Here is a 24,395-nt window from a genome sequence, read left to right on the forward strand (position 1 = left end):
AGGGATGGATGGACAGATAGATTGATAGGTTGACAGACTAGATGATAGCTAGATAGATAGATAGATAGATAGATAGATAGATAGATAGATAGATAGATAGATGGATGGATAGATAGATAGATAGGGAGATAGGGAGATAGATAGGGAGATAGGCTAGATGAAAGAGAGATAGAGAGATAGATAAAGGGATGGATGGACAGATAGATTGATAGGTTGACAGACTAGATGATAGATAGATAGATAGATAGATAGATAGATAGATAGATAGATAGATAGATAGATGGATAGATAGATAGATAGATAGATAGATAGATATAGATAGATAGAGAGATGGATAGTCAGACTAGATGAAAGGCAAAGATGATAGATAGATAGATAGATGGATAGATGGATAGATAGATAGATAGATAGATAGATAGATAGATAGATAGATAGATAGATAGATGGATGGATGGATGGATGGATGGATGGATGGATGGATAGATAGATAGATAGATAGATAGATAGATAGATAGATAGATAGATAGATAGATAGATAGATATAGATAGATAGGTGGATAGTCAGACTAGATGAAAGGCAAATAAGCCTAGGAAAGAGAGAGATAGAAGCACAGAGACAGAGAGATGAACTAGATGATAGACAGACAGATGCTGTCAGCAGATGTTTCCACTTCCACAGTAACGTCAAGAATGGTCCTAGTTCTCAGAATATCCCAATATTAGTCAGAGAATCAAAGTTTCTCTTGGTCCCTTGAACACGGCTCAGGACCTCGAACAGCAACTAACAATGAGTTGTCATCAAGCAAAAGAAATCTGGGAGAATGAGGGAACGTGGGCAGTCCACTCTCCTTAACCCTCCGCCCCTTCCCTCTTCTGTCCTGTAGTGGTACATGAATGGGATTAAGTACTTTACAGACCTGTGGAATGTCATGGACACTCTCGGATTATTTTACTTCATAGCAGGGATTGTCTTCCGGTAAGAAACTCCTCTGGCTCTTCTTTTTTTTTTTTTTTCCCTCTTCTGTGTGTGGGCTGGCAGTGGGAGACAGTTGGGGTTAAGTGACTTGCCCAAGGTCACACAGCTAGTAGGTATCGCATGTCTGATCCTGCATTTGAACTCAGACCCTTCTGGTCCCAGGCCAGTGCTCTATCTACCACGCCATCCCTGGCTTTTCTAAAGCCTGCACTGTCGGAGCTCTTCAGTGTGCAGTCAAATGGAGAAAAGGTTAAAGTTCAGGTGCATCTGCAGTGACAGATGGGAGGCCCACATCATAAGGAGGTCTCCAAGTCAAAAGCTCCGCAAGCCCAAACACCGACTTGTCAAGGTCTCCTCTGACATAAAGCGGGGGCCTCCCATCACCAGGCAGGACACTGGTCTCAGGGAAGGAGCCCTGGATCTTGGAGCTACAGATCTGAGTGTGAATCCAACCCTGCCTCTTCTATTGGACAAGGGACTCGACCTCCATAAGTTGCCCCGTTTGTAAAATGATGCTGATACTTCACAGACTGTCTATGTCACGTGATCCTTGTGAGGATGCTAATGTAGCACTAGAAATGGCCTTCCTAGTCAACTAGTTAAATCCCTTCATTTTACAGATGAGGAAACTGAGGCCCCCAGAGCTAAAGTGACTTGCCCAAAAAAGGTCACTCTAACAGAATCACAGAATTTCTGAGTAGTAAAAGGACTAGGGATCCTAGCCCACCCTCTACACAAGAGAAATCCCCACCTCCCCAGACATCCTCTGCTTCAGGCTGTCGGAGGAGGGGGAGCCCACTTCAGCACGCTCACTACTGTGGACGCCCCCTCCTATGGCCCAGCCACGCCCTCCTGTCCATCTCACTCCCTCCCATGGCCCAGCCACGCCCTCCTGTCCATCTCACTCCCTCCCATGGCCCAGCCACGCCCGCCATCTGTCTCAGCATCTCAGGCTGTATAAAGAGCAGCGTGCCACCATAAAGTAGGTCCCAGCCCTTGATCCCAAAGCTAACAAGAGGGCACCATGTAGCCACCACAGGGTAACAGGCTCTCCAGACAGCTTGTAGAAGCCTCATTCTAACAGAGTATCAGTAATTCTCCAACTTGCTTCCTGTCGAGAGCAGATCTCTTAGAAGGAAGAGGAGTCGGGGAAGGTAATGGCTCCCCTGTGCACGAGGAGGGCTGCTTGTGAAGGAGAGAACATTTTGGAAGAAATTGCCGGCCTAGGGAACACTCAGGCAGAAGCCGTGGCACTAGGGGCGCCGTCCGGGGAAGTCCTGCATTTGCTGGGAACTGGCCGGGAGATCTCGTAGGTCTTTTCCAGCTCTTGCTACTCTATGGCTTAAAAAGTGACGAACATGACAGAAGAGCCTCTGAGCTCGTTCCCCCGCCTGGGGGGAACCTGTGTTGTATCAGTGCACATTTTGCTCAAGGCCGGTGATGATCTGTGCACTTGCAAGCCAGAGAGAAGTCAAATGCTCAGCCTCTAAACCAGCGGACCCCTCAGACCTAAGATTAATTCTGGGTCACCCCCACTGGACATTTGGACATCAAAAAACACTCCTGGCCCATCGCTTCTGATTAAGTTAAATTCTTCTCTTTTTTTCTTGTTCTCCTTTTTTTCTTTTCTACTCCCATTCTGTTCTGCTGCTCCCAGGACCACTGTTCACCCGGTGGGCTGAGTCTGCTTTGTGTTGCTGGTGTGAAGGCCCCGGACTGCGGATGCACACATTTCCTTTGGGGTATCTAGGGTGGAACTAGAAGGCTCTTCTGTTGGGACTGCCTCTATGGCATTTTCCATGAGGAAGCCTTAGCGCTCACATGTACAAGTGGAGCCCCACTTCCTTGTCAAAGGAGAATAAATGCGTAAAAGATTTCACCCCCTCTGTTTTTGCTGCAGCAAAGCCGGGGCATTTCTGAAACGAGTCTTTCTTCCTCTTCTCAACAGGCTCCACTCCTCGAACAAAAGCTCCTTGTATTCTGGACGTGTCATCTTTTGTCTGGATTATATCATTTTCACTCTGAGGCTCATCCATATTTTCACCGTGAGCAGAAATCTGGGGCCCAAAATCATCATGCTGCAGAGGATGGTAAGACTCGGGAAAGCGTTCTGCCCGGGGATTCCGACCAGCCGGGGAGGGAAATTGTGCCGAGAGGCTTCCGAGGGCACGGCCTTACGCTGTCGTCCCAAAGGGACCTTTCCAGACCGAAGCCTGATAAAAGCTGGCTGTGGCCGACCAACCGAGGGGGGTTTCGGGGGTTTAGAAGTTGCTTTAACCACTCAAGCAAGTGATTGGGACGTGTCTGGGAGCTGGAAATGAAAAGGGAGTTGGAGAAATGGGAATCCCACAATACTGTGGAACCTCAGCCCAATGCCAGGCCCCTAGCAGGAACAGATAAATGCTGCCTCTCTTCCCTTTGCCTCTACTGGTAGAATTTCTTGTGATTCAATCATTCTTTTTAGAAAGATAATTTTTTTGTTTTGTTTTTAAGAAAAGTTGAGGGCATAGATTCGTAGGTTTGGAGCTAGAAGAAACTTTAGGGATCATCCATCTAGTCCAAGTCCTTTATTTTAGGAAGGAAAAAACAGACCAGAGAGTTAGGTGATTTAGGATTAAGTCACAACAAGTAAATGGCGGAGCGAGATTTGAACGTAGGGTCTTGGACTCAGGAAGCGCCTCTCTTTCTGTTTTCCAATGTTCTGGATGGGGGGCAGCTTCCCAGAATTCCTTCTGACATCTGTAGACTTTGGGGCCATCTGTAGACATCCGCAAGGCTGTCTTTCGCATTCAGAGATGCCTCGGAAGACACGGCTTTGAAGCCCATAGGCAGAAAGCCCAGAGCCAAGCTAGCACTCAAAGCCTTCGGGGTCTGGTAGAAGGCACGGGGGGTGTTCCTCTGGACCGGCCTTTTGAGCCACCAGAGTGCGAAAGGGGAGAAGAGGTTTTAACAGGAGGCAAATCAGCCGGACTTTTTCAAAGCTACTGCCCGGGATGAGGTGACTCCTGGCTGACTCAGCGGTGTTCTAACCACCTTCTGCTCGGTCAGCGCTGACGTCCCCCTCCCAGTGCATTTCCCAGGAGAAGAGGAGGTCGGGCTCACTCGGGGTGGTGAACGACTCTCTCACAGGCTTTTCCTCCCTGCTTCTCCTCCAGCTAATCGACGTCTTCTTCTTCCTGTTCCTCTTTGCGGTGTGGATGGTGGCCTTTGGGGTGGCGCGTCAGGGCATCCTCAGGCAGAATGAGCACCGGTGGGAGTGGATCTTCCGCTCAGTGATCTACGAGCCCTACCTGGCCATGTTCGGCCAGGTGCCCAGTGACGTGGATGGTAACCGACAGCAGACTGGGTCCCGTGCACGTGTGCATGGCTGGCCGCGGGATGCCGCTGGGATCAAAGGGTTTGCTTTGTGACTAGAGGGCGGGGCGTTCCCCCAGTGGAAAGAATTTTAACTCTAAGGTCAGGGACTGACATATCTCCAGTGCCCCGTGTACAGTGAATAAATGCTGGTGGAATGGAGCTTGAGGGAGGGATCCTCGTTCTTCACGTACTCGTCAGGACTCCTGCCATTATCAGGGGGAGCCTGGTTCAGTTTATCCTGAACTGGCCCAAAGAGGGATCCGTTACCATTAGACATGGTCTCCTTAGCTTTGCCAGCATGGCAGCCCATGAAATTGTCTTTGCCACATAGAGCGGTGCCATGGGAAGGGTGCCCTACGCCCCCCTGCCCCCACTTCCTTCAGTTACTGGCTGAAAATCAATCTCCGGATCTTTTGAAGGAAAAATGTTTATGTGGTTCTCATTTGCATGGGGAAGAGATAGGGCAGTGGAGAGCAAGCTCCCAGGACAGCCTCTCGGAGTCCCCCCTGCCCGTGTGGAGCTTTTCCTTGTCCTAGATCATAAAAATAACCATAAAGATCTATGGGGTGTTATAGGGTTTGTCAAGTGCTGTCTCTTCATTTGATCCTCTCAGCCACCTGGTGCTATCCTTATTCCTACTTTACTGACAGGCTGAGAGTCAGCGACTTGTCCAGAGACACACCGCTAACCAATATTGGAGAGCAGATTTGAATTCAGAACATTCGTCCGCGGTCACTGAAACACCTTCCATAGCAAAGCCCCCTCCCCCTCTATCCCTCCAAGAGCCCCATTAACTTGTCTCTGTCCTAGGTACCACTTACGATCTTTCCCACTGCACCTTCACTGGGAATGAATCCAAACCTCTGTGCGTGGAGCTGGATGAGCACAGGATGCCCCGATTCCCTGAATGGATCACCATACCTCTCGTGTGCATCTACATGCTCTCCACCAACATCCTGCTGGTGAACCTGCTGGTCGCCATGTTTGGGTATGTACGAGGGGGCTTCCCAATTGGAGAGGGGGGAAAAGAGGGCTTCAGAATACAGGTGGCAATGTGGGCGTTTGGAGAGACTATGTTCTCCATATCTCCTTCCCTCCTGTCTTTCCTTTCTACCTCCCTCTTCCTTCCCTTTCTCCTTGCCTTCCTCCCTCTGTCTTCAAGAAGCATTTATTAAGCACCTACTTGTGGTTAAACAGTGTACGAGGCATACATAAAATAAAATACATAAAATAAAAATACATAAAATGAAACACTCCCTGCCCTCTTCCCTTCTCATTGGGGGTAGACAAAAATTGCCCAGATAAATCACAAACTGCACAAAGTAAATCAAAGCGATGTCGGGGAGGAGAGAGCTGGAGCCCTTTGGAGAGGATAAAGGGGAGCCTGAGTTTTAGAGATAAGGGTTTGGGGAGGCAGAGAGGAAGGAGACTGTGCAAGACATGAAGGGCCAATAGGGCGAAAGATCAGGAAGGGGAGGGAAGGTGCTTTGCTGCAGGTGAAAGCAAAGAGGATGGTTGGGGTGGAGTGCAGAGCCTGTGAAGCAATATTACCAAACTTTGGATTGGTCTGACATGGGAAATCAGCCCAACTGTCGTGCCACCTCTTCCAGGAAGCCTTCCATGATTGCCTTCAGCTGAGGCTCACGTATGTTTCCTCATACTCTCTTGGAGAGACTTGATGAGTCTGGCTGCCATGCCGCAGGCTGCCTGTCAGCTTGGCCAGGAACAGTGACTGGCGATCTGAACGTGCCCTGGGGTTTAAAGGAGCTGCCCACCGTTCCTTTGGCGGGTGTGTGAGGGTAAAAGGAAGCAGGTGGAAACATCCTCAAGGATCCTGCGTTAACAGTATCGCGCTCGGTGCAGACGTCCGTGCAGAGGCCTTCCCGTTCGATCACGTCTAGTCTAGGGCTTTGTGGGGCGTCCCGGCCTCGGCGAGCACTAAGCAGCTCGACGGGGTTTGAGAACAGTTTTCTCTAGGAACTTGATGACAAATAATTGCCTTTTGAGGGAGGTGAGTGGTACGAAGACAAGAGCGCGCACAGACTGGATTTGGAAACGGGACTTGGGGCGGAACCCCGCCCCCGTCACTCGGTGAACTCGGATGAGTCACTTAATCTCCCAAGGCCTCGGCCGCCCCTCCTGCTCTAAAACTATCACCCTGAGCTTGGGGGCCAAGAGCTCTCACGTAACGTTTTACGTTTTCAGCCACGAAGCACCCGCTTATCCTTCCCAGAAAGGAAAGCCGAGTAGACATTCCAAAATTTCGTGGTTTTAACTTCGGAGGGGGACAAACTTGTGAACTTAACTCCAGGGGAGCGGGTCTCTTGGGTCACTGGGGTGAAAACCTTTCTAGGGCTCTGGTTAATAGCCAGTCGGGCGGATGGGTGGGCGGGTGCGGGCCTCTGTTCTTGAAGAGGACCAAGGTGACATCACATGTCAGAGAAGGAGAGTTCCAGGGTCTCTGACTGTGGCCGATCAGACAATCCTGGAGTCAGTTGTTCCTGTTCAGTCATTCTCGTTGTTTCCGACTCTTCGTGAGCCCGTTTGAGGGGTTCTTGGCAGAGGTGTTTCGTCTTCCTTCTCCAGCTCTCTTTACAGATGAGGAAACTGAGGCAAACCAGGCCCCGTGACTTGGCTCCACCTAGCTGTCTCAGGGAGTTAGACCTGGAGTCCAGTCTAGCTGAGTGACTGAGCACATGGATTAACCTATGGAGGAGCTCCCTCCTCTACAGAGGAGAGCTACAGTGCTGCCCTGGGCTCTCGTGAGGGAGCACTCACCACCCCGGGGAGAGCTCAGAAATCGTTACTCCGTGCTCCCGCATGGGGCAGGGGAGGGGGAGATTGTCAGAAGAAGGAGAGAAGAGAGGTGGGAAAGAGCCGGCCCAAGGCCCCACTTTTGTTTTGTTCACAAGGCAACAAGTGTCTGCTTTGGGATTGGGGGGAAGGCGGAAGACTTGTTGGAAGTCATCCCAACTCCTCCTCCATGCCAGGTACACCGTGGGGACGGTGCAGGAAAACAACGACCAGGTCTGGAAGTTCCAGCGCTACTTCCTCGTGCAGGAGTACTGCAGCCGCCTCAACATCCCCTTCCCCTTCGTGGTCTTCGCCTACTTCTACATGGTGGTGAAAAAGTGCTTCAGGTGCTGCTGCAAGGACAAACACGCCGGGGCCTCGGCTTGCTGTGAGTGGGCTCGGGTTCTACGCCTGCACGGTCCCAGCCAACACGGTCCCTCCTCCTGAGAAGGCTACAGATGGTGGGAGTTTTGTCACAGAATTATTATATACAGGGGAGAGACACAGAGGGGAGAAAAGAGAGAAAGGGAGAGACAGAAAGGGACAGAGATCCACAGACAGAGACAGAGAGACAGACAGAGACGGACAGAGAGACAAATACAGAAACAAAGAGGCAAAGAGAGAAAGAGAGAGACAAAGAAAGAAAAGAGAGACAGTGAGAGATGGCGTGCTGTGGGGCTACATGAACCCTAATATTCCTCTCAGTGCTGGAGCTCTGACTATGACTCACCTGAATCTAAGTGGAATTCCCCAAGTATTAACCTGAAATATTTAGCAAAAGGCTGTATTTGGGGGTGCAACAAGTCTGGTGCCTTTTCTCATTCGTCTTTCTTGAGATAAATTCCCCTTTTAAAGGGGAGAGGAGAGACTTGTCTATATCCCTTCTTCCTGAGCATTACTGGATACCACTTCTCAGCCTCCTCCAGTCTGGCTTCCAGTCTTAACACTCAATGCAAACATTCTATCTCCAAGTCTAGCAGCTGTTTCTTAATCGTCAGCTCCAATCGCCTTTTCCCTGTCGTCATCCTTTTTCTAGCCTCTACAGCATTTGACGCGGTTGGTCACCTCTCCCTCTGAACATTCTCTCCTCCCTAGGTGTTGATGACATTTTTCTCCCCTAGCTCTCCTCCTGTCTGTCTAACTGCTCTTTCATAGTCTTCCTTGCTGAATTATCATCCATGCCCTTCGCCCTAAGTGTGAGTGTACCCCGGGTTCTGTCCCATATCACCTTCCTTTTTGCTCTATATCTTCTTGGTGATCTCAAAAGTTCTCATGGATTTAATTCTAATCTCTTTGAAAGTATTTTCCAAATTTATATATTCAGCCCTAATTTCTTTTATATATTTATAATATATATATAATTTATATATATTTATAATATTATATATATTATATTTATATAATAATATATATAATTTATATATTCAGCCCTAATTTCTTTCAGAAAAGAAGGAATTTCACATTTTTCATGTCTCTGAAGTTCCTTGCCACCTTATTTTTAACATGGAAGACAGTGATCTTTAAAGGGAATAACCCTTGCCATTTCACTCACTCGCCACTTTCACGTGGAGCACGAAGTTATTTCCATGAAAAACAGATGCAGATTTCAGTTTGCCTTGACTCCGTTATCTCGAAGTGCACAGACTTCTAAGACAGACAAGGCTGAAGTTGCCTGACTCAGACCTCTGAGGACAACGTTGCTTATTTGAATGTTGCACGGATACAGGAGGGACTGGAAAACCCAATGATCTATATATAGATAAATGATGAATTAGAAAGCATAGGGGTCCGCTTATGGGGAAATATGGACACCAGAATTGCTCGATGATTATGGAACAAATGCAATTTCTCGGATCATAGTCATGAGAATTCAGTTATTAACCATGATTAACAAGATTCGTTTGAAAAAAATTTAAAAATAAGGACCCAGAGACTAGAACTCAAAAAGATGAGAGAGTAATGTATGGACAGATTTTCATTTTTTTGTTTGTTTGTTTTGTTTTCTATGGCAGTTGGGGTTAAGCGACTCACCCAGGGTCCCACAGCTAGGAAGTGTCAAGTGTCTGAAATCAGATTTGAACTCAGGTCCTCCTGACTTCAGGGCTGGTCCTTTATTCACTGCACCACCTAAATGCCCCTCAGATTTCCATTTTTTCTAAAAAGAATAATAGCCCTTCAGATGAAGGCATCAAAGAAGCCTGATTCTGAAGGTGATTCATTCATTTAGCTTAGTACTTTTTTAGCAGTTAAGTTGGAAATAAAAGGAAAATAACCAGTGGCCAGTGAGTGGGGAGCTGCCAGCAGTAGTGGGCAAATGAACGTTATCCAACAGCACTTACTCAGTGCCACCTAGAGATGAGACCCTTAAGCTACTTCCTCCTCTCACAGAACTCGCCTCCTCCTGGGGTGGGGAAGGGGAATGAGGAAGCATTTCCCCAAGTACGTGCATGATCATTTGAAGGGGGAGAGAGCACTCAAGGATCTTTTCTGCCTTTCTATTCAAGGTGTAACAAATGAGGATAATGAAACTCTGGCTTGGGAAGCTGTAATGAAAGAAAACTACCTGGTCAAGAGCAACACCAAAGCCAATGACAATTCGGAAGAGTACGTCCGCTTTCCTCTTGCCGTTTTGCAGGTGTTCCTTTTATTCCTAAGGCCAGTGAGAACGCCCAACTTTAGCCCATCTCCCCAGTCATTTGACAAGCCTGATTTTTGATAAGCTTGGCTGATAATTTCTTAAGAGAGCATGGAACCCTGGGAAAGCACGTGCCAGTCTGAGAGGTTAGAGAATGGACTTTAACAGCCACCATCTTTCCTTCTCTTTGCAGAATGAGACACCGATTCAAACAGCTGGATACAAAGGTACTTTGCTTTTGGGGGGGGGATAGGAGTAGGGGTGGAGGATCGGGGCTCCACTGTCTTGCTTAAATCTAGTCAGGTAGCAGTGACCACTCCCAGGGGCCAAGAACATGTGGCAGGACATTCACAGTGGGAAGGACCTTAGAGGTCACCTAGCTCAGCCCCTTCATTTTGCAGTGGAGAGAATAGAGATTAGGTGAGCTGCCCGAGGCCCCAAAGATTTTTACCTTTGGCAAAAGCAGGACTTGAACCCAGGCCTCTGACTCCTGATCCCAGGTTCTCTGCAAATTCTCCAATCCAGTCTGAGCTTTTTGTGCTTCTTCTTTGAGGACTTGGTGCCAAATTGGATCAGAAATTTAGAGCTAGAAGTGATCTTCGAGATGCTGTAGTTCAGTCTTTTCATTTGTGGTGAGAAAAATGAAGGCCTGAAGAGGGCAAACCCCATAGGATTCAGACTTTCAGCAGCAAAAACAGGATTTGAACCTGCAGCTTCATGCTCCAAGCATTACATTTTTTTCTCCTACATTGGGCTACCTTTTCTGGCTCTTGGAAATCAAGGTCTTGGAGTGTTACAGGCACTACTGTGGCCTTTGTGTGGGCCATAATTGCCCATCAAACTTCCAAACTCCCTACCCTCCTGCCCTCACCCTCCCGAGCAGCTGCCAGCCAGAACAAGACCTCTGCTGTTGGCTGGCTGGTGAATCCCTCCTGCTCCAGTCTTTGTCTTCTGGAACTTTGGGTGTTAGGATTACAAGGTGAGAACTCAGGTTGTCTGGACAGTTTTCTGGCTCAGAATTCACACCTACCTTTAGTTCTGGCCTTTAGGGGGAGTTTACACCTTTAAAAAAAGTTCTGAAAAGGAGTTTACACAACCTTTAAAAGGAGCAAGTTCATTGGTTGAAGAATTTTCTCACAAGCCCCATTGAGTACTCACTACAATCTCTGAAAGGATAAAAGAGGAGGGCAGGAAGGCAAGGAGTGAGTCTAGTCTGGGATTGAGTTGAGACGGCAGTCCCCAAGGACAACTTAGAGATGACCAGACCTTTACAATTCCGGACCTTCACAATTTGGCGCCCAACGTGGGGCAAAGACTTTTGCTTATCCTGGCCAGGACTTATTCTGAGCCCTTCAGAGGAGCTAGCCCGGACCTTTGCAATTTGGTGCCTGAACAGGGACTTGAACCCTGGAGCTTCCTAAACTCCCCCTAAAGGTTGGAACTAAAGGTGTGAATTTTGAGCCAGAGAACTGTCCAGACAACCTGAGTTCCACCTTGTAATCCTAACATTTGGGGAGTATCTAGTGTCTAATGAGGTCAGAGTGAAGCAAACATGTAAAACTTGTTGCTTGAAAAGTTTGGCCATCCTCCAGGGCCAAATTTTTCAATTTGGATATCAGAATGGATTCAAGAAGCATTCCTATCAGACTCTGAATAATAGAACCATTATGGCTTACTTAGAAGACCAAGTATCTTGAAGTGGAATGGCCCTCTGAGGTCCTCTCTTGCCAAAGGCTCAGAGCTGAAGAACGTTTAGAGTAAATCCACGACTTTTGAAGATGAACAACTGTAACGGGCTCCTTGGTGCCCTGTCAGAGATATAACATTGATCAGTATGGACCATTATTCTGACCCATTGTGACTAACATTTCTTAGACTCTTTTGCATTTTAGAAATATAAGAATGATATTTTCTGGCCATGTTTATAAGAACTCACATTATGAAGTCTAACCATCTACGCCATTCTAGGCATAGTTCTCTCTCTAGGAGAGAACATGGCAATAATCTTCCACATACAAGATACCTACAGAGTAGATGGTGGGCAATAGCAAAAGGAAGAGAACTATCCTCTTCAAACAATACTAGTCCCTAGTGACATCTGGCTTGTCATATAGCAAGAGCAAAGGATACTTGGCAAACAGCCTAAAAATTCCCTTGATATCTCTGTCATGTCTGTAAAACTCAAAAAACACCTCCCACCTGGACCCAAGACCATAAGTGGCTTTCTCTATGGGGAATTTTTGGGAGGACATGGGCAAAAATGGCACAAAATGAGCAGGCAGGGATCAGTTAGGGTCAGCATCACTGGAGAAAATATCCCAGTCATGAATGTCACATAGCCACATTTGAGAAAAAGTGGAATGGAGAAAGCGTCGGGTCCACTGCAACCATGTTTGACCAGTGATGTGGCCAGTGAGAACCATCTGGATCGACATTATATTGGATTTGTGTTGTTTTCTCAGCTATCCAAAATCAGATTTATGAATTAAAATAAGCTGCACATTTCCTGTTTGATAATTAGGTGAAATGTGCATTGTTGAGATTCACTTGTAAACAATTTTTCATGATAGAGTTTGGTATTCTATTTGTACAGTTGGGGAGCAGGGAATCACATGTGCACTGATTAGCCTGATTGTTTGAAAGCATCATTTGCAAGCAAGGATCAATTCTTTTTTCCCCTGAGGCATTTGGGCTAAGTGACTTGCCCAAGGTCACACAGCTAGGAAATGTTAAGTGTCTGAGTCCAGATTTGAACTCAGGTCCTCCTGACTTCAGGACTGGTGCTCTATCCACTGTGCCACCTAGCTGTCCCCCACAAGGATCAGTTCTTACAGCTCATTGCACATGGTCAAACCTAAACTGTTATCTCATGAGGATGGTTCTATGGCAAAGCTTCTTACACTTTTTCTACTTGTGACCCTTTTCATCTGAAAAAATTTTACATGACTCCAGATATATAGATATATAAAATAGGTACACAAATCAAACATTTCCCGATAATAAATCATAATTTAGTGACCTCCAGTTTAATAAGCTGAAGTTTATGGGAGAGCACTGTTCATTTACTAACAGCTTATCTATTTGCTTTTAGGAAATACATGATGGAGTACAGAATAAAAAAGAGTAGCATGTGATATATTCATTGTCCTCAAGATTTGGTTTCTATATCCAGTCCAGAGATAAGGCCCAATGCAATCATTAGGAATGTGTTTGCCTAATTTGTAATTAATACCAGTCCTTTTTTTCTTTTTCAAAGCTGAATGATCTCAAAGGCCTTCTGAAAGAGATTGCTAATAAAATAAAATAAATGGACACAAAATTCGATCAGAAACCACCAACTGCAGCTAGGTAAGTATTTTCCAAGCTTCTTTAATGGGGAGTCACACTGGCATGTTTTGAGGCTGCTTAAGACAAATGTATTCTTCAATCGTGATCCTAGACAATGCATGATAAAGCTATTGCAGGCAATATCTACATCTCCATGAAACCTTCCAAAATTTTAAATTCTCTGATTTAAAATTTACAAACTTGAGTTACATTAAAATGAAAGATGGCTTCCTGATAATGCTCAATGATCCAGTCATTTCTCTCAGCCATTTGGACCCAGCTTTCAGCTCACCATTGCCTGTGGTTGCCTTGGCAAGGCCAGACCAAATGACTGTGGACCTTATATAGCCCATGAGCCAGATGTTCCCCATTACCTGATTTAGAGCCTTGGTATATTTTTATGGGATTTCAGAAGGGTACAATGTAGGGTATTTGTGTCTTTTATCCTAATCTTAAATTCATCTATATGACTAAATATGTATTATCATATAGTTATATGATTAAATATGTGTTATTTATAATGTGTACTCACAATATAAAGAGAATAAATATAAAGTAGTTGCTGGTGTAATGGAGCTGTCCAAGGGCTGAAAAAAAAAGTTGGGATAGGGATATTACTAAAACAAGCACAGGCTTAGGAGACACTATGTTGCTGGGAATTAAAGAGGCACACTCTGAACTCATGTTACAGCATCAACCTTGGTCAGGGTGTATTGTGGAATGGTTTAAAGTAACCAGCTCTTGCTTAAAAGTAGGATAGTTAAAAGTGACTAGATTTTAAAGTGAGCAGTTGGGTGGTACAGTAGATAGATTGGCATAGTTGGAATTAGGAAGACATCTTCCTGAGTTCAAATCTGACGTCAATCACTTAGTAGCTTACTGACTAACTCGCTTCACCCTGTTTGCTTTCCTGCTCTATAAAATGAGGAGAAGGAAGTGGAAAACCACTCCAGTATCTCTGCAGAAAAAAAGCCCCAAATGAGATCACAAAGAATCAAACCCAACTGAACAGCAACAAGCCTTTCATTTTCCTGAGGAAGAAACTGAAATCTCGGGAAGTGAACTATCTTGTCCAAGGTCACAGAGGCGGCACTCATTAGTGTCCGACCAGAATCCAAGGCTAATGGCCGGTCTGGCCGTCACACTCCCATTTGCTGTAATGAAAAAACCTCCCAAGTGGTGACTCATTTGTTCTGACATCCTCAAGATGCTGCTGTTCAGGCAATGAAAATCTGTGGTCATGGCCTCTGATATGAATATCTTTCTCTCTTTCCTCTTAGCATAAAATGGCAGCCGCCCTTCTCCTCATAGCTGGACAGCCGAAATCAAACACAATGTACAGAGAGCTCTCTCCAGGGAGTTTAAAGTCTTTGAGTGTGTGTGTGTGGGGGGGGGGGGTTGACGATCTTCAGCAATAAAGAAAATGGCCTTATAGGAAGCCCACCATATTAAACAGGGGTCAAGTGAGCTATCAGAAAATATCTGCTGAGATCCAAGTCAATAGTCAGGATTTCTCAAGGGAAAAAAACTTAATCATGAGAATAAATGGACTTTGGAAATTGGTTCTAAAAATGTCTTTTCTCTGTTTCCCAGGTATCAACTGCTAACAGAGACATTTTGGGATCACCATAAACAGTGAAAAGATGCTAAGTACTTAAATAAGCAGAAATATCCAAAAAGGCCTTAACTGAGTTACTCTTCTTTGTGCTCGTGAGTGTGAGGAGGTGTTCTGAGTGACCCTGACCAAATGATGTCTCAAAATACTGGGCCACGTGTTCATCTATGAAGATGGACATTATGTGATTCTTTTCCTCTTGACTCAACCTGGACTCCTAGGCTGGTTCTCAGCAAGTACTTTATTCTATTTTCTTCTTTCATATAAAGATTTCCTATTATTCAATCACTTGTAGATTTCTGCATCTCACAGGACAGTCCCTTATACAAAAGCTAGATCAAGACTTTTTCTGTCCTTGGATTAGGAATGGTGCAATGGGAAGAGTGTTGAATTTAGAGTCGAAGGAATTGAATTCAACCTCCTGTTTTACTGCTTACTAACTGTGTGACTTTGGATAAATCCCTTAACCACTAGTGGTAAGCCTCATTTCCTCCTTCAAATATACCATGAGTTGTTTGACCAAAATGGCCTCTGAGATCCTTTCCAGATCTAAATCTTGAGTGATCTGATCCTCTCGCTGCTGTGTTCCTGATTGTCTTTCGTTACATTCTCTTGTTTTACTCCTGAGCCATCAGTCTCAAGGCAGCACCCAGAAGAGCCCTGTTGCTCAATCCTAGAGTCACTACTCTCATTTTCATGGATCTTTCCCCCTTATTGAAGATGAACAAGGTATGCTTTCCACAATAAGATTCACAAGAAATTCCCTACTGGAGGAAAGAAGAGCATTCATTTGAAAATATATCAAAAATATATTTTCTATCAAGGGAGGATTACTGGATTGTTATGATTTGCTGAATGATTTGCCATGTCTACTAGGCTGGGATATCACAAGAAGATGAGTCCAAGAAGTGGGCACACTCTGGGCAGAAACTCCCTTCTGGTTGCTCTGAGAGATCTCTTCTTTGTGAGATGCAAGAATGAAGACGGGATTTACAGGCATGGAGCAATTAGAAATGCTTGAAGAACGCACTCAGCTCTGAGATTACAAGGGAACAAATGCCGTCCCCTCATTACTGTGAGCTCAAGGGAATAGTGCTGAGAAGTTCATGCTAATGAGGCAAACTTTCCTGCTGTCTTCAGGGCTCCTCAAAGAGTAAAGGTGTCTTTGCCTAAGAAAAATGTGCAGAAAGTTGAGGGGAGAATTATAACCGTAAAGACCTAATTACAAAGATCAAACATGGAGAGTGGAGCCATTTGTTTTTACCCCCAAGGAAGTCGGAAAATGAATCTGATTGAAGACAATCTACTTCACAATCTTAGGTGCTGAGAGTGGATTGGAAACAAAACTTGATGGAAACGCATATCACCGCCCCTCCAAAAAAGGAATAAGTTCATGGGCTTTCCTAAGTTTTCCCAGATATCTTAGTGGTCTTTTGACTAAGACTGTGAGAGCACTAAGGACACCACCTAATTGAGAAGACCAGAGTAATATCATAGTGTCTTCACACCTGTCTGTAAGGCACTAGGCAGGCAGTTTATAGTGGACCCTAGAGAAGAGACAGTTCTGGTACTGGCTGACAGCCAGGTTTAACAAAATCAGGAAGTCAGATGAGGTGGTTAACAGTCTTTAAACTTTATGCTAGAATGTAAGCTCCTTGGGGGGCAAGGACTGTATCTTTGTATCAAGGAACAGAATAGTAGAGTGGATAAAGTGAGGTAAGAGTCAAGAAGATCTGGATTCACGTTCCACCTCCGCCACTCACTAACTAGGGTGGGGCAAGCTTGCCTCAGTTTCTCCAACTCTAACATGAGGGGGGCTGGGCTCAGCGCTCTCTAAGGCTCTTTCAAGCCCTAAATCTTAGATCCAGAGCGCCGGCATATAGTAGGCACTTACTGGAGGTTAGCTGAGTTGGATTGGATTGAAGATAGTCATTGATGTTCTTGATGACTCTCTTTTGCAAACTTCCACATTAGATGAGAAAATGGGGCAGACTCACCATCACGCCAGTGAGCAACCCAAGACTAAAAGCACAGAAGAGTATCCCTACCTGGATAGGACACCTATCAAAGGTGACAGTAGGGAGGCCCACTGGGGGAAACCTCAGGATTCACTCATGGGAGAAAAGCTCTTCAAATGATAGAACAGTTTCCACATGGCCTAGAGATTTATGGGAAAGTGCCGGCTTTTTCAAATGTAGCTGATAAGATAGTCCACAGTGCTGTAAAGTAGCTCAAACCTAAGGTGCTATGTCCGTCCCCTACAGAAGATGCTCCTGTGTACCTCAGTCCAATTACTGGTAATAACCATGTAATCTAATTAAGTACAGAATGTGGCTTGGCTTTAAAAGTTTATCTCTGAATAAAATATTACACAAATTGTACCGTGTGGCCTCCTGGTTTCTTTTTTGAGTGGAGAACTTGGAATTTCTAACTGTGTGGGTTCCCAAGTCCCAAGCATAGTCTAGAACCTGCACTGTTCTAGTCACCAAGGGCCTATAACAATCTGCTTGAGTTCTTTCCTCTCTGGGAGATTTTAGGAAAGTCTCTTTGCTTTGACTGTTAGCTACTGATTTTTGCTGTAGAACGAGTGACCTCAGTCTCACCTAAAGCTCCCTTTTCTGTCCCCTTCAGTCTAGTGTCTCCCCCCTGATTATCTCCATTTTTCTGGTTTGCACCTTGCTCTTTGCAAGCTGCCTTCTCCATCACACTATGAGTGTTTTGCAGTCAGGGATTCAGCTTTTGCCTTTTTGTCATCTTCCCAGGACTTGGTCAGGGTCTGCCGCAAAGTCAGCTCTCAACAAGTACTTGTTGACTTGACAGGCAAAGCTTAAAGCATTGTATAAATGCTGACTTGGGCACTCTTTAAGTCCAACTATTCTACTGTGCATTTGTTTCATGAAAAGTCAAAGGGCACAGCTTACCAGAGCTCCCATTGACAGGAGTCCTGGGACAGAAGTGATACAGCTTTGCCCAAAGCAGAGAAGAGGACTTCCTTCACCTGATAGGGACTAAGTCACCTCTGGCTTTTTTGCTCCTGGGAGTCAAGACCAAGAGGGCCCTGGAGGAACATGCTCCACTCCCCTTGTGGACTGGGGAAGAAGATAGATCATAAGATCAAATAGTAAGACTTGGGAGGGCCATTCAGTCTGATTTGGGAGGGCCTTCTAGTCCGATTTGGGAGGGCCTTCTAGTCTGATTTGGGAGGGCCATTCAGTCTGATTTGGGAGGGCCTTCTAGTCCTATTTAGGAGGGCCTTCTAGTCTGATTTGGGAGGGCCTTCTAGTCCGATTTGGGAGGGCCTTCTAATCCGATTTGGGAGGGCCTTCTAGTCTGATTTGGGAGGGCCTTCTAGTCCGATTTGGGAGGGCCTTCTAGTCTGATTTGGGGGGGCCTTCTAGTCCGATTTGGGAGGGCCTTCTAGTCCGATTTGGGAGGGCCTTCTAGTCTGATTTGGGGGGGCCTTCTAGTCCGATTTGGGAGGGCCTTCTAGTCCTATTTGGGAGGGCCTTCTAGTCCGATTTGGGAGGGCCTTCTAGTCCGATTTGGGGGGGCCTTCTAGTCCGATTTGGGGGGGCCTTCTAGTCCGATTTGGGGGGGCCTTCTAGTCCGATTTGGGAGGGCCTTCTAGTCCGATTTGGGAGGGCCTTCTAGTCCGATTTGGGGGGGCCTTCTAGTCCGATTTGGGAGGGCCTTCTAGTCCTATTTGGGAGGGCCTTCTAGTCCGATTTGGGAGGGCCTTCTAGTCCGATTTGGGAGGGCCTTCTAGTCCGATTTGGGGGGGCCTTCTAGTCCGATTTGGGGGGGCCTTCTAGTCCGATTTGGGAGGGTCTTCTAGTCCGATTTGGGAGGGCCTTCTAGTCCGATTTGGGAGGGCCTTCTAGTCCGATTTGGGAGGGCCTTCTAGTCTGATTTGGGAGGGCCATTCAGTCTGATTTGGGAGGGCCTTCTAGTCCTATTTAGGAGGGCCTTCTAATCCGATTTGGGAGGGCCTTCTAGTCCGATTTGGGAGGGCCTTCTAGTCCGATTTGGGAGGGCCTTCTAGTCCGATTTGGGAGGGCCTTCTAGTCCGATTTGGGGGGGCCTTCTAGTCCGATTTGGGAGGGCCTTCTAGTCCGATTTGGGAGGGCCTTCTAGTCCGATTTGGGGGGGCCTTCTAGTCCGATTTGGGGGGGCCTTCTAGTCCGATTTGGGGGGGCCTTCTAGTCCGATTTGGGAGGGCCTTCTAGTCCGATTTGGGAGGGCCTTCTAGTCCGATTTGGGAGGGCCTTCTAGTCCGATTTGGGAGGGCCTTCTAGTCTGATTTGGGAGGGCCATTCAGTCTGATTTGGGAGGGCCTTCTAGTCCTATTTAGGAGGGCCTTCTAATCCGATTTGGGAGGGCCTTCTAGTCCGATTTGGGAGGGCCTTCTAGTCCGATTTGGGAGGGCCTTCTAGTCCGATTTGGGAGGGCCTTCTAGTCCGATTTGGGAGGGCCTTCTAGTCCGATTTGGGAGGGCCTTCTAGTCCGATTTGGGAGGGCCTTCTAGTCCGATTTGGGAGGGCCTTCTAGTCCGATTTGGGAGGGCCTTCTAGTCCGATTTGGGAGGGCCTTCTAGTCTGATTTGGGAGGGCCATTCAGTCTGATTTGGGAGGGCCTTCTAGTCCTATTTAGGAGGGCCTTCTAATCCGATTTGGGAGGGCCTTCTAGTCCGATTTGGGAGGGCCTTCTAGTCCGATTTGGGAGGGCCTTCTAGTCCGATTTGGGAGGGCCTTCTAGTCCGATTTGGGAGGGCCTTCTAGTCCGATTTGGGAGGGCCTTCTAGTCCGATTTGGGAGGGCCTTCTAGTCCGATTTGGGAGGGCCTTCTAGTCCGATTTGGGAGGGCCTTCTAGTCCGATTTGGGAGAGCCATTCAGTCCAACCCCCTCGTTTAAAGAGGAGGAAACTAGCATTAAAAGTTGGGCCCAAGATTGCATATAGCTTTTGCAAATTGGGAGTAATGTCACTATAGAGAAGGGAGAAGGACTGAACACCAATGGGGGTAGAGCAGGGCTTAAAGCAATGTCACCAGAGAGAAGGGATAAGGGATGATGGGGGGAGGGGGTAAACTGAATCATCTCCCCATTTTGTACACCTCACCAAGCAATGCCATACAACCACACCTACCTGGGCCTTAACTTGAACTCTGCAGTTTGACTCTGGAGAAGAAAAAGAGAAGCAAGAGAAGAAGGGAAGGGAAGGGGACACATTTTTCCTCCCTCACTTTTCAGGCTTTTCCTCCCTCACTTTTCAGGCTCTTTCCCTCCTCTGGCAGGTAGATATGGAGGCAGGCAGATGAGAGTTTGATGTCAAGTGGGGTTGGGAGGTTCTCCTTACTCTAGCTCTGGGCCTCTGGCTTGAAGATGATCCCATCCATCCCCCAGGGGCAGTACAATAGCCATCTTCCACCTAACTTGAAGCCCCTCTGCAAATATTATTTTTCTCCAGGACCACTTTCTCCTTAATGGTTCCAGGACCCAGTAGATTTATTCCAGGGTTTCTGAATATTTTTTGAATTCTGGGCCCCTTGACAGTCAGTAAGAGAGACCCCATGGACCCCTGATCAGAATCATGTTTTTATAAGCAGAAAAACAAAATACACAGGACACAAAAAATAAAATATACAAGGAAGTCAATTATATTGAAATAGGTATGAATCTAATTTTAAAAAAATGGTCTCAGATCCCAATTTGATGTATCAGTTACTTATAAATAATTAGTGAGTCCTGTCTTTCCCTGTCTTTGAATTATTTCCACACACCAAACTTGGGAAGAGATTGGCCCCAGTAGGGGGAGCAGACGTTCTTCTCAACAAACAACTTGTTTGATTCTAAGATGAAAGGCCTAGAGTCAAAGCCCCAATTTAGATGGACTGATTTTTTAAAAATGAGGATGCATTCTGGAACCCTGAATAACATTGAGAAAGTCTGCTTTATTAAACCATATTTTTAAAAAATACTCTGGTTGCTTTTGACAGGGTAGCAGGAGTGAAATTTAGTGTAGCCTCTATGACACTAAACACACACACACAAAATGTCAACAAAAATATGTACTCATGTATGAATATATAATCTGTGTGTCTAAAAGGCAAAAAATGGTAAAAAATTTTTACAGACCACAATGCAATAAAACTCAGTTCAGATGCACACAAAAGACCCAGACCCAAGTTAATACTTAATAATCAAATCTGATCCTGGATGGCTGGGATGGTGGTGATATCCTCTACAATAATAGAAAGAAGGGGAGAATTTGGATGGAAAAATGCAACTAAATGATTCAACCAAAACAGTGAGGCAATGTTCTCAGCTGAGAGGGGTGTGATAGAGGGAACCATAGATAGTCTGAGGAAAGATTGAGGAAAGTTCCAGCTTTGGAAGAACTGCTGTGAGTGGGATTAGTGGATTGATTTATGAGTTACAAAAGGATTGTCTTTAGCAATGAGGGCCAGTTGAAACTATGTGACATGAATTTGTAGTGGATCTAACGTGTTGACGATTTTCTCTAGTTTCTTTCAGCAGTATGTAAATAGGAGCAGACAAGGGATGCCAAATACAACTACATTCCCTAATCTCCCTCTCCATCTTCTATAAATCCAAAATTCAACTATGGTCCAACCCTTCCGGATTAATTTTTCAATTAAATAATTTTCCCTATATGTTTCCATGATCTGTTTTTCTTTTTTTCTAACAGCAGATTTCTTTTACATATCTTCTTGTTTGTTTCAGCTTATCTTATATCCCTGGTGATGAGACAAGAGAGTAATATATCATTTTAAAACATCTTCAATGACAGCATCCATCAACGAATAGGATATAGTGATCAATGTTGTCTCTGGTTCTCCCTATATAATATTCTCCATTTTTATGTAAATAAATGTTCTATCCAATGCCTGTGTTTAGGGTCTCTTCCTGTCCCCTGATCTTGTTAAAGGCAGAACCTGCCCTGTCAAGTACCTTCCCCCAAGCCAACAGCAAATGACCAGATTTAATAAATCTCTATGCTGCTCCTCAAAGTCAGTCACTAACCAGTAGTAAAACCCATAAAATATTTGTTTTCTCTATAGCCCAATCAATGAAGGAAATGATTATTAAAAACCAGTAGATTTGGGGAAATTCAAAGTTCCCCCTTTTCTTTTTTTTATTTTCAATCCTCAGTGTCTGAAGCTCCAATTTAAGCAGTTAAACCTCTCTATCTGACTCAACCCAACCCTACAAGGAACCTCAAGTGAATTCAATTCAATCAAACTTGGGTAAAAACAGATTCTTTTGTCTAGATAGTCCAAGGTTCAGGATGGTCTGAGTATAGAGGGATGACGAGATATCCTTCTCATCCCCTCATTTTAATCAAGCTCACCTCCCATTGTGTTATCCAATCAGAGTTGATTGCCACCCCTCTGGAACACTTACTCTTTAAAGGATATATACATTATGACCCACCATTACGATCGTCTTGAGTCTAAGAGAGAGAGCCAAATGGCAATCCTCTTATTAATAATGTGCTAGCCTTATTAATGAACTGATTGAATCACCTAGAAATTATGTCTCTTGAATTTTTTCACCATCATATACCATAGGAATGGTTTGTACTTATTTCTACTGGTTCTGACTCTATATACTTGAGAGTATTAGCAGCTCCCCCAGATAGCAACAAGGAGTTTGATTATGAATCTCCTCGTTGAGGTCCCCTGTCTGAGACCTCCAGGATTCAGCCAAACTGGCTTAATTGTTCCCTGTGTATAACTCTGAGTTCCCCGCTTGTGCATCTTTCCACACGCTGCCCCCCTGCCTGAAATGTATTCCCGCATCACCTCTGCATCTAATTCTGGGCTTCCCTCCAAGCTCAGCTCAAGCACCACCTCCCATACAAATGCCTGGATCCCCTGGTTGCCGGTGCTCTTCCCTTTTAATCTTTTCTGTATGATGATGCTGTGGGAAGCATGCTGGACTCAGAAACCCAAAATGGGAATAATTCAAATCATTGCTCTGCCACATACTACCTGTATGACTCTAGGCAGCCATTCACTTTTATAAGCCTCAGTTTCCTCATCTGTAAAATCGGAAGGTTGAATGCAGTGCTCTCTGAGGTCCCCTACAACAACGTTTGATTTATGGTCTCACATATACTTTTTGTGTATATGTTGTTCCTATCACATTTTAACATTCTAGGGGAACTTGTGCTGTGTTTGGACTCCCTCTGCTGTCCTGTGCTCTTAGTATAAAGCTTTTTCCTGCCTTTTTCCAGTCAGACAAGGGGAGGGAACCTCTAAGGCTACCATGTCACATCCCTTTTGTATTGGCAAACTAGTCCAGAGAGCAGCTATTTTCCCCAGGATTCTAGGGGTGGAGTTTAAGGATAATTTATCTAGTAATGTTGCTCACAAATGCCCATTGCTATGGTTTCTTCTCTGGTTATCAGATGACATCAATTATCCAGGTAAACAATTAGCTTCTAGAATTGACTGTTTACTCTGGTGAGATGGTATAAAACATCCCCCCAAAGTCTGGGACACATGTGCCCATAAGTACGGATTCCAAGGCAAGGTGGGCTCCACGTCCATGTGATTAGGGATCAGAGGTGGCAAATCCACCGCACAGGACTGGATGAAGTCCTCTCCTGCCTCAGAGGGGTCTTCATGAAGTTCTTCTTAATCACTGTGTGGCTCTCTCCTGGGATTCTGGGAAAGTCCTGAAGCTGCCTTTTCTCCAGGAAACTTTGGAGTTACTGATAAAGAGCTTCCTATCAGCTATTCCGGGGGCACCGATCTTTCAAAATCCACAAGGCCAAGGGTGAGAAGAGACAATCTCTCTTGTCCCTAGCCCCACCTCCTGTCAAGTGGCTCCTTCTTGGAGGCTTGGCTGGACGCTTCTGTCTTCCAGGCTGTCCAGACACTTGAAGGTGCAGCTTTCCAACTAACTTTCTTGTTTTACGTAAGATGCACAGCACATGTCTCTTCAAACAAACCTAATACACTTCCTGTTTAACATCATTTCATTTGATTCAATGACTTTTATTTTTTTCAAACTTAATTAAGGACTTAGTACTTAGTTTAATGGTTTTGATTGATTGGTTGGTTGAACAGATGCATCCTTACTTGATTAAGGCTGTTACTTTAAGTGAAATGAAGAGACTGATTGATTTGATCGACCCCCTCCATCTTTACAGGTGCCATGGCCCCTATGTGTTCCCGATAGCCACTGCAAAATGTGTCTATCTTCATGATGTAGATAAATCCCTTTAGAGCCTCCTTTGATGGCTTAAGCTTTCTACAATGACCAACTCTGCCATCAACAATTTTATAGGAAGTATCGCTCGCCATCATTCTTCTGTCATGCTGATTAATGGCTCTTTCACCTTAAAAACACTTTCAACAACCCAAGAAAACTGATGATTAATCATCACAACATGACCATAAGGTTAGTATCAATTGCTGCCTCTTGTAACCTCGGGAAAATATAAAACCTCTCTCCACACTTAGAGCTTTGCCTATTTTAGTAGCATAAGGATAGATTCTCCAAATAGGTCTGTTTGTATTTCAAATGTTTTTCTTGCTGGTTGGTATAATGAGTATTCACGGCACTGTAGAATTAATGGAAAGAGTTTAGAACAGGGAATCCTAATCATGAGCAAACCACTTTTAATGTCTCTGCACCTTCATTTTTTTATCTATAAATTCAGT

The 24,395-nt window shown here is 45.4% G+C and overlaps 1 protein-coding gene across 1 annotated transcript in view; it reads left to right on the forward strand.

Annotated features, from left to right (window-relative positions):
* The window catches only part of TRPM8 (transient receptor potential cation channel subfamily M member 8), a 43,895-nt gene extending 30,827 nt beyond the window's left edge, over nucleotides 1-13,068 (forward strand). Inside the window, exons 17-24 of the mRNA XM_074265578.1 lie at nucleotides 885-976; nucleotides 2,925-3,066; nucleotides 4,132-4,303; nucleotides 5,144-5,321; nucleotides 7,324-7,514; nucleotides 9,631-9,730; nucleotides 9,955-9,988; nucleotides 13,018-13,068. Of these exons, the coding sequence (XP_074121679.1) occupies nucleotides 885-976; nucleotides 2,925-3,066; nucleotides 4,132-4,303; nucleotides 5,144-5,321; nucleotides 7,324-7,514; nucleotides 9,631-9,730; nucleotides 9,955-9,988; nucleotides 13,018-13,068 (960 nt within the window). The remainder of the gene's footprint in view (nucleotides 1-884; nucleotides 977-2,924; nucleotides 3,067-4,131; nucleotides 4,304-5,143; nucleotides 5,322-7,323; nucleotides 7,515-9,630; nucleotides 9,731-9,954; nucleotides 9,989-13,017) is intronic.
* The last annotated feature ends 11,327 nt before the right edge of the window (nucleotides 13,069-24,395 follow it).

Source organism: Sminthopsis crassicaudata, chromosome 4 (genome assembly GCF_048593235.1).
Source record: "Sminthopsis crassicaudata isolate SCR6 chromosome 4, ASM4859323v1, whole genome shotgun sequence".
NCBI classification, from domain to species: domain Eukaryota; kingdom Metazoa; phylum Chordata; class Mammalia; order Dasyuromorphia; family Dasyuridae; genus Sminthopsis; species Sminthopsis crassicaudata.